The sequence below is a fragment of the Balaenoptera borealis genome (assembly GCF_965194805.1).
Source record: "Balaenoptera borealis genome assembly, chromosome: 5".
Taxonomy (NCBI): domain Eukaryota; kingdom Metazoa; phylum Chordata; class Mammalia; order Artiodactyla; family Balaenopteridae; genus Balaenoptera; species Balaenoptera borealis.
This window is the reverse complement of record NC_138862.1, coordinates 115,969,484-115,978,590: the sequence shown is the minus strand read 5'-3', so window position 1 is coordinate 115,978,590 and position 9,107 is coordinate 115,969,484. Positions and strand designations below refer to the sequence as shown.

At 41.1% G+C, this 9,107-nt stretch overlaps 2 protein-coding genes across 10 annotated transcripts in view; one reads left to right on the top strand and one right to left on the bottom strand.

Moving 5' to 3' along the window:
* Window positions 1-1,616: 1,616 nt before the first annotated feature.
* SERP1 (stress associated endoplasmic reticulum protein 1) lies at window positions 1,617-6,222 on the bottom strand. Its single transcript, XM_082394540.1, has 3 exons — window positions 5,691-6,222; window positions 5,325-5,400; window positions 1,617-4,146 (listed from the first exon to the last, which is right to left on the bottom strand). Exons 1-3 carry the CDS (start codon window positions 5,772-5,774, stop codon window positions 4,106-4,108), a joined length of 201 nt encoding a protein of 66 aa, XP_082250666.1. The 5' UTR covers window positions 5,775-6,222; the 3' UTR covers window positions 1,617-4,105.
* Window positions 6,223-6,363: 141 nt separating this feature from the next.
* Window positions 6,364-9,107, top strand: part of EIF2A (eukaryotic translation initiation factor 2A) — a 38,271-nt gene continuing 35,527 nt past the window's right edge. For 6 of the 9 annotated variants that reach the window (XM_082394375.1, XM_082394371.1, XM_082394376.1 and 3 more), the window contains exon 1: window positions 6,365-6,513. In XM_082394375.1, coding sequence (XP_082250501.1) covers window positions 6,462-6,513 — 52 coding nt within the window. In that variant the 5' untranslated portion in view covers window positions 6,365-6,461. Of the gene's footprint in view, window positions 6,514-9,107 lie in introns of all 9 variants that reach the window. The other 3 variants (XM_082394373.1, XM_082394374.1, XM_082394378.1) reach the window with 2 other exon arrangements.

Below are 9,107 nucleotides of genomic sequence, written 5' to 3'. Positions count from 1 at the left end.
TGTTTGACTTTCTCGTAACAGTGAGAAAAGAAGAAAAACCTGTTACTAACCCATTTAATGATATTGAAATCATGGTTTTAATTTTGTACCGTGGAGAAGAAGTCACACATGCATTATTCACTGAAACTTTTATCTGTGGAGAGCACATATCTGTATTTTTTTGACTACTGGGCTATCAAAAATTATTTTTCAACATCACAGATAAAGAAATTAAGCAAAACTACTTTTAAAAATGTACTCTTGAATATGTGAAAGTGAATAACATTACTGATTTGATCTGTTAATTTTGTGCTGTACAGGAAACACCAATAGTAAATTTGTCACAAATTCATTTTCAAAAAAAAGTTGCGTCCATAAAAGGACAAACTTTTTTTCTTTCTTCTTTAAATTGGCAACATGAAAAAAAATTTTAGCTTCCTAAAAGCAGAAGCAAAGAGCTCATGAAAACAGAAGTGTCCTGTGTGGGTATTTTGCAGTCACTCTTATGGTTTCTAGATGGTTGAGTGAGTCAGGAAATCTCGGCTCTAGTTTCTACTCTACCTTAACTAGTTCTGTGAGGGCAAATCCACCATCTATCTGGTTTTACTTTTCCTTTGAAAGACTTATCACAATTATGGTCGTTTTCATTGTATTGTCTTTTTCCTCACTACTGGACTGAAAGATACCTGAGTGCTGAGATTCTGTATTCACATATCTATCTCCAGATCTGGCACATAAGTTACTCAATATTCACTGAATAAATGAATTTTTTACTTATCTGTAAATTGAGGCAGTTGTACTAAATTTCCTGTCATTTTTTTAAAAAATAAATTTATTTTTGGCTGCTTTTGGTTCTTCATTGCTGTGCATGGCTTTCTCTAGTTGCAGCGAGTGGGGGCCACTCTTTGGTGCGGTGCGCGGGCTTCTCATTGCAGTGGCTTCTATTGTTGCAGAGCACGGGCTCTAGGCACGTGGGTTTCAGTAGTTGTGCCACGTGGGCTCAGTAGTTGTGGCGCACAGGCTCAGTAGTTGTGGCGCACCGGCTTAGCTGCTCCGCGGTATGTGGGATCTTCCCCGGCCAGGGCTCGAACCCGTGTCCCCTGCGTTGGCATGCGTATTCTTAACCACTGTGCCACCAGGGAAGCCCTCTATGTCATTTCTATCTTTGATTCTTTGATATGAATTTACTTTGAATTATTTAAGTCCAGACAGTTGAATTTTTCCCTTCAGCTTGATTTCTAGCATTTTATTGCTCATTAGCACTCTTTCCAGATTTGGACATTTTTGTTCTAACTTGAAGATAAAGTGGTACAAGCAGCTAGAGTGGGACTGTGTTTAGACAGGAAAGGATTCTCTGAGGGAGTGTCGTAGAATCTGCTATTGAACCCAACTCCTACCTCTTAAAGTTGTTGTTTGCATCTAAAATGACAAGTTAAGAAAACTAATACGTAGGTGAATGTAAATGAAACTTCAGAACAATTTCTAAGTGGAAAATCTGATGATGTCCTAAATTTTACAGATGCTAAAAGCATAATAAAATTTTGTTGCTGAACCTCCCAAGAATATAATCCAGCACTACATGGTAGTCCTTTGTGCCAACTCCAGGAACCTCAGTGACAATAGCCATGGCCTTGCAGTTGAGTATATACATTTCTTTAATGTAAATCAAAGCCTATTACAATGCATTCTGTTACAATGAAAATCTTCACTTATTTTGGAAGCCCGATCATTTTGAGCAACATTATATACAACCCAACAGATACAATGAAATCATTGACAACTCCTTGAAACGTTATAGCTAAATTACAAAGAGTAATTGGATAATGCAGACAACCCCGATAAAGTCTTTATTCTCACATCATTGTGCTCAACATTAGATGACATATAAAGTTCAACTGGGAAAGGGAAATCAAAAAAAAAAAGAAAAAAATTGTGCTTTTTCCTTGAACCAGACTCAAATAATGAGATGAGGGTAAACCCCAGTTGGGAAAGTATTTAATTCATTGTGCTTTTATATATTTTTCTTGCTACCTATTCCCAGTTAAAACCTTAAATTTGTGCCTCTGGATACTATTTCTTTTAACTCAAGTACAACATACCAGGCGTTCCTTAAAATTATTTTCTATTAACTATAAAAAGTATACTCAGATAAGAACTCTATAAAATCATTTCCTTTTAGAAGGCATCAAATATTCAGGGATCTTTATTTTTAAAGGGTAAATGAAATGACATAGCTTTCATTGACCCAAACATGCATAATTCATCCTTAAAAATGCACCCAATTGGTAATGACACATGATATACAAAGGGAATGCAACTTTACATATGTAAAATGATTGCTCACTATGGCAATTTAACAGTCAAATTAACAGACATTGTACATTAAAAAAAAAACAAAACCCTCAATGTCTTAAAGCCAGTTATCTATAGGAAACCAAGGGAAATTCTGATATGGAATAGTTTGACTCAAAGCAAAGAATAAGGCACCTGCTATGAATTTAGAACAATAACTTTCATTTTTTAAGTTACAACAAAATAGAATTAGTTAACCAAGACACTTGTTTCCAAGAGGGAAACAAGTACAGGGGTTGATTTCCTGGGTGAGAAAGGCAGGTAACAATACAGGTAAAAACCTGCTGGCCCAAGGTCAGCAGATCCCTTTCCTATTCTAGTCAAGTTCCTAAAAATCCTTAACCACTCCTCTCCTTCATTCTCCCCATACTTATGGGTACCAGAAGCTCTGAGGTTCACACTGTATATAGACTAGGTAGTAGATTTCCCTTCTGTTCCTCTTAAAACAGCTTATTTTCAAGAGGTATCCTGAGGCAATTAACACAGCAAACAAGCAGCTTTCTTTCCAACTCATTAACACATAGACACCTCTCAGGCTTTTTTCATCATTATGGCTAAGAATTTAAATAGCCAATACTTGAAATTTTCAACAGTACCAGAAAGCTCAAAACCTGCCTTATCACTCACCCTTACCATTAGTAAAAAGAAAGTTTGATCAATCATAACCTATAAAATCATACAACAAAGGGAAGACTAAAGACTGATCCTTATCAGTAAATCCATTTAATTTCACATGACACTTTAGTCTGATGTATCTAATACCCTAACAGAATTTTAATCATAAATCAAGAAAAAGCATTTCCAAACTAATTTGCAGTTGATGTGCCTTTTTGGTATTAAAAGTGCTATTAACATGTTGTCTTACGGCACACTGGACTCAACAGTATGTCCTGATGAGGCATCCATTTTTAGTACTATTTTTCCCTAATATGTTGTGAGCATAATAGACCCCTTTGATATATTAAAGTAATTCTGGTGAAATCAATGGTGATATAAAAAACCTTCCCTGACTTTACTCCACCATGGCTGCTTTTAGTGAAACCGAAGTGACTAAGTTATAAAATGCTCAACCAAGTTGTTTTCTTATGGCCTCTTATGTTAGTATATTCACTCATGCAAAATCCAAGGTAGTGTAATAGAAATAACATTGTTAAAATCGACGTTGTGGCTATAAGCATCTCCCTTTATATTAGGCATTTAGAAGCTTTTTAAAATTTTTAGGTGCTAAAGATTTCGGGAAAACTAGGCTGTGTAGTTGTTCCATTTATAAGCACCTTATTACAGGACGGTTACATGACCCTCTATGGGAGTGTGCTTTGAATTCAAGAAATAGTAGTAAAGTGCCTAGCTATATAAAAACCGTAGGATTCCAAATTTTAAATTAAGCTAATTGCATTTACACATTAGGGCTAACAAGATCTAGACCCTGTCTACACAGATTCAATCTAATTACCTACATTGTATACTGTTCTAATAACCACATTAAAAAAAAAAAAACTTACTCTTTACTGACTGAATAAGTAGGGTCCACTACTGTAGCTTAACAAATTTTATTGCTTTATTCATGTGGTGCTTTTGCAAGGCACTGTGGTATGGACTAGAAAACTTGGAATGACTTGTGAAGAAACCTTGGAATGACACATGAAGGATGATATGAAAAGTCATTCTGAGGCAGGATGCTTTACTGAATTGTTTTTAACCAGGGTATCAAACATCAGGAATGAGTTCAAGTTAAAATTCACAGGAGAATGGAAACATCTTAAGGTCAGTCACTTCACATGCCCATCCTGATACTTTGAATAATCTGGAAAATTGCTGTAAAGAGAAAGAGCAAGTATTAAAACATGCTTGGAATAAAACAGGCCTGGCAACTGACAAATATTAAGGTAGTTCAAGAATCCAAAAATACCCTTACAATTACTTGCAAGTACTAGGTAACTTCATAGTAATATGAACACAGGCCTACCTTAATAATACAATTTTTTTTATGCCTCAGCTTCCTTGAATTTTATGGCAAAATGTCTAGAGAGTTACCAAATAAGCAGTGATTTTTAGAAAGAAATTAAAGCACCAAAGCAAAAAGGTTTTTCTAGCATACAATTATTTTGGTTTAACCCTAAACATTAGGTGTACTTGGCCTGTAACATATGCACATTTCCTCATTCTCACAAGGCTGAAATTCAATAATTTTTAGGTTACATAAATTGCTTGGCTCTTGGCCATTTATCAGGAAAGCTTCCAATTGGTATGTTTAGGAGACAGGCAAAGTGAAATGTTCAAGAGAAACCTCAGTAACTTTAAAATGTCAGAACGTGTAAAACAGAAACATGTATTTCCATATTAACAGCTTGCATATTAAGATGAAGAGAAGAAATTCTGTAATCCATCTCCATGGGCAAGAGTCTACTACTCTAACAGCAGGCTGCCCTGATAACTATTTTTCCCTACCATATGTCAAACATTTCTTTTATTAAACTAAAAACATTTGTCTCGCACGTTAAATTGCCAATCAGGTACAAGTTCCTCTACAATGAGTCAATTCTTTGCACTAGCTTTACTTTATAAAATACATCCAATTTTGACATAAAAACATTAGATTTTGGAACACGTTAAATTAAGTTCGAACATCCGCATGTACATGATGTTCATAAGCTTCTCTTCCGCAAAGGTTGCAAAATATTCTAAATTCTCATTCTGGGAGGTGTTTTTGTTTTTTGTTTTGGTCTAATATTTGTCAACTCGATCATTACTAAGGAGCTGACCTCCTTTTCTGCTCCCCTGTGAGCTCAAATCAAGCGAGGAGAAGTTTCTAGAGCACCACCCTCTGTGCATATGTGGGACAAGTAACTGGGTTCACATAAAACAGAATTATGCGGAGCTCCCGGCAGGTGGATTGAGAACTATGCGGGCAGGATTCACCACTGATGGATCACCACGTCATCCCCAACCCGTCATCCAACACCCTACCCGATGGTCGCCCCCAAAACACTTACCAGAACCACAAACAACAAAAATGAAGAGAGCCAATAACCAGGGTCCTACAGACGCCTTCTCTTCGGGAGCATTTCTCTGCAAAAAGGAAAATCCACGGTCTCCAATGCAAAAAAACCACTCTGACCCCGAGCTCTCACCCTGCACCCCGGGCCAGGTCGCCGGGTCCCTGCACCTCACTGCTTTCCCCTGCGTTGCCGAGCCGCCCGGCTCCGGCACCCACCTCCCTGAGCTCCCAACTTAGCGTCCGGCTCGCGGCCTCGGGCCCTTGAGTCGCCCGGGTCTGGGGAAGAGAGCTCGGCGCGGCCCCGGGCCCCGGGCCTCATACCCGACTGCGGAACCGAGAGGGGCGCCCGCTCTTCCCTTACCGAGGTCTTGGCGACGTTGCCGCGCTGGGTGATGTTCTTGCTGTGCTTCTCGTTGGCCATACGGATCCGCTGCTTGGCGACCATCTTCGCGGCGCAACCACCTGCCCCGGCCACCCCTGGGCCTCGCTCGCTCGCTTCTCCTCGGACCGCTACGACCGACGCTCCGCTCCCGGTGCCCGCGCCGCCGGAGCAAGGAGGCTCTCAGGTGGGGCGCTAGCTCCGGCCGCTGGGCCTGGGCGCGGCGGGCGCGGGGGCTGAGCCCTTAGCTGGGCGCGGGCCGCCGGCTGACTGACGACGCCGGACCGTCCGGCCGAGCGAGACGGGCGCGCGGGAGGAGAGCAGGCCGCCGGGATATTCTCGCGTCGCCGCTGTGGCCTCCGCCGGGAGCGTAGACTGAGAGAGGAAGGGAACGCAACGCTACACAACGCAACAACGGGACGGTGCAACCCGTCGCCTCGAACTACTTCGGGTTCGGCTGCCAACGTCAGCATCGGGCCGGCTCCGCCCCGCGGAAGTGCACGCTCCGCCTGCTGAGAAGAGGGAGAGGGAGGGCGAAGGCCGGCACTCCAGCCTTAGCCCCGCCCCTCCACGCTCCGTAAAGCGTTGCCCCAGAGCTGCGCGTGCGCGTTCGGGCTCCTTTTTCGTGTCTCTCTCCGACCGGAAGTGAATTGGCCCCGAGGCTGGCGGCCCCGGAAACACCGGTTCGCCGTCTCACGCCGGAGGAGACGTGTTGGGGCCGGGTTCGGCTCTCGTGAACTCTGACCCAAGCATATGAGTTTCTCTTTCCGGGACAAGATGGCGCCGTCCACGCCGCTCCTTACAGGTGAGCTCTGAACGAGCAAGGGATTATTTCTTTAGAGCAGTATTTTTTGTGTCTCTAACCTTGGGCACCACCCGAGAAGCCTTGGAGTCTGATCCGCCTTTTCTTGTGGATTGCAGGAGAGCCGGAGGGCCTTTTGGATTTCTTGGTGTAGCGTGGCAGTCGGAAGTTAGGCTCTAGCCTCGGAGCTCCAGCATTCCCCCCCCCCCCTCCCTTTTGCCCATCCATCATTCTTTCCTGACACTTCAAGTTCTACAGGAATAGAGGAAGGGGCATAAGAACGAAGAGTGCTAGTGGGATTTGTTACTCTGGGTCTGCAATACTGGTGTTACACTAACGCTTACTTGGTGACAGGCCCTGTTGATAGGGTGAAGTCATTTAGCTCTGTAATAAGAAAAAAACGTAAATGTATGACTCGGTCTACTAGAATAACCACGCACTTAAATACACCTGAATTTAAGTGATACCAAATCCTGCACTCCTTGCTTTAATGAAATTTGTGGGACTCAGTAGGGCGAGTGGAGCTGCGGTAGTGTAGGTTTTAAGGGGATGAGAATGTGTTCTGGGGTGGTAGCATATAATGAACATTATAAAGATAAAGTAGCAACGTTAGAACATTACAGGATTCCTGAGGTTTCGAAGCTGAGGCAGAGTTTATAATGTTGGAGAAGATAATAAACTTAGTCTTAGACAATGTCAGCGGTGACTCTGGATTACAGTAATGGCTGGAGTCTCATATATAAGCATCAAGTAAGGAGAGGGGAGTTAGGAGGGAAAAGAAGGCTATAAGTTCCCAATAACTTAATAACATATTAAGGAAAAAGAAGCCATTGAGAGAAAGGTTGTCTACTTTTGAGGAAAGGGATTATTTCCCCGAGACTTGGAAGGAACCTTAAAAAGCTTTTGCACTTTTCACCATTCTACATTTTGAGATCTTTGTTATTCAGCACCCTGCCCATTCATATTCAATCTGGCTACCACAGTTCATTCACCAGACATTTATCAAAAACTTGACTAATTTGTTAGATAACATGCCAGGCAGATACTGCTTAAAAAGTAACTAAATGAATTTATTTCTGTAGCTTCATAAAGGTAGCTTGTATGTTACTTATAATTTTGGAATACTAAATGCTTTTTTTGAACTTTAATTTAAAAATTGGTACATTTTAAAATTTGATCTTTTTTTTTCCCTTTTAAAATCTTTGCAGTGACTGCTTGCAGGGTAAATTCCATCCTGTTTAGCATAGCATATGGAACCCTTTATAATCCTTGAATAGCTCTTGTCATTCATTTTACTCCTTGCCATCCTATCCTATTTTGTTCTCCATCAGTACTGAACTGCTCATAAAACCCTTGAACAACCTATTTCCTCAGTCTAACACTACCCTCTTCCTCTTGATTTGGCTGACGTCTTTTTATCTTTTAAATTTCATTTTAGACATCATTACTTTGTGAAGTCTTTCCTTACTCTTCCCAGATAGTCTTTCCCCAGCCTATTTTGGTACCTCATATATACTTGAAGTTTGTTTTTTTTTTTTTTTCACTTATCACATAGGATGATTATCTAGCTGTTTAGATGCTTTTCTCTCCTGCTAGACTGTGAATTCCTTAATGGCAGGGGCAGAGCCTTAATCATCCCTGTCTTCTCAGTGCCAAGTACAATGCCTGCTAAACAATAGACACTCAGTGTTTAATGGAAGAATAACTTAATGAATGATAACCACTTTATCTGGAGTCAGATTAACCAAGAGTGACAGTTTTCTTCCAGTGCTTAAGATCAAGGACTTCGTAAGAGCTTAAGGGTTATCTAGTGCGTCTGCTCCGAATATTCTCATATTTATAGCAGCTCAGAGAAATTCACATTGCAAATTGGCAGAGTCAGGATTATATTCAATCATTCAACTCCATGGCCCATTTTTCTTTCACTAGAACACACTGATTAATCTTTTAAACATTCTTAGTATAGGTATTTCAGTCAATAATAGATTCTTTTACTTCCAAAATCTTTTTTTAAATATAGACTTATGGGACTTTGGAGTTGTGAATAATTTAAAGATTATGCAGTAAATTTTATTAGTTATGACTTTCAATTGGAAATGACAAAAAGCTAAAGCAGATAAAAAGGGGATTTTTAAAAAATTAATTAATTTATTTTTGGCTGCGTTGGGTCTTCGTTGCTGCGCGTGGGCTTTCTCTAGTTGTGTGGCCGGGGCTTACTCATCGTTGCGGTGCGTGGTCTTCTCATTGCAGTGGCTTCTGTTGCGGAGCCCGAGCTCTAGGCGCGTGGGCTTCAGTAGTTGTTGCATGCAGGCTCAGTAGTTGTGGTTTGTAGGCTTTAGAGCGCGGGCTGAGTAGTTGTGGCGCACGGGCTTAGTTGCTCCGTGGCATGTGGGATCTTCCCAGACCAGGGCTTTGAATCCGTATTCCCTGCATTGGCAGGCGGATTCTTAACCACTGCACCACCAGGGAAGCCCCGAAAAGGGGATTTTTTTTTAAAACAAAAAAAACTCATGTAACCTTAAAGCTTCTACTGTTACATCCAGGTATTCACATGACTCCAAAAATCTGTTTTTCTTCCTCCTTAAGCTCTTGCTTTC

What these genes read in the sequence shown, in the direction of transcription:
- SERP1 (XM_082394540.1), bottom strand. Translation starts at nt 5,774, where the DNA reads ATGGTCGCCAAGCAGCGGATCCGTATGGCCAACGAGAAGCACAGCAAG. An exon ending in GCAACGTCGCCAAGACCTCG is followed by an intron (nt 5,401 to 5,690) that starts GTAAGGGAAGAG and finishes TCCTTTTTGCAG; the next exon opens with AGAAATGCTCCCGAAGAGAA. An exon ending in TTTTGTTGTTTGTGGTTCTG is followed by an intron (nt 4,147 to 5,324) that starts GTAAGTGTTTTG and finishes TTCTCTTTACAG; the next exon opens with CAATTTTCCAGATTATTCAA.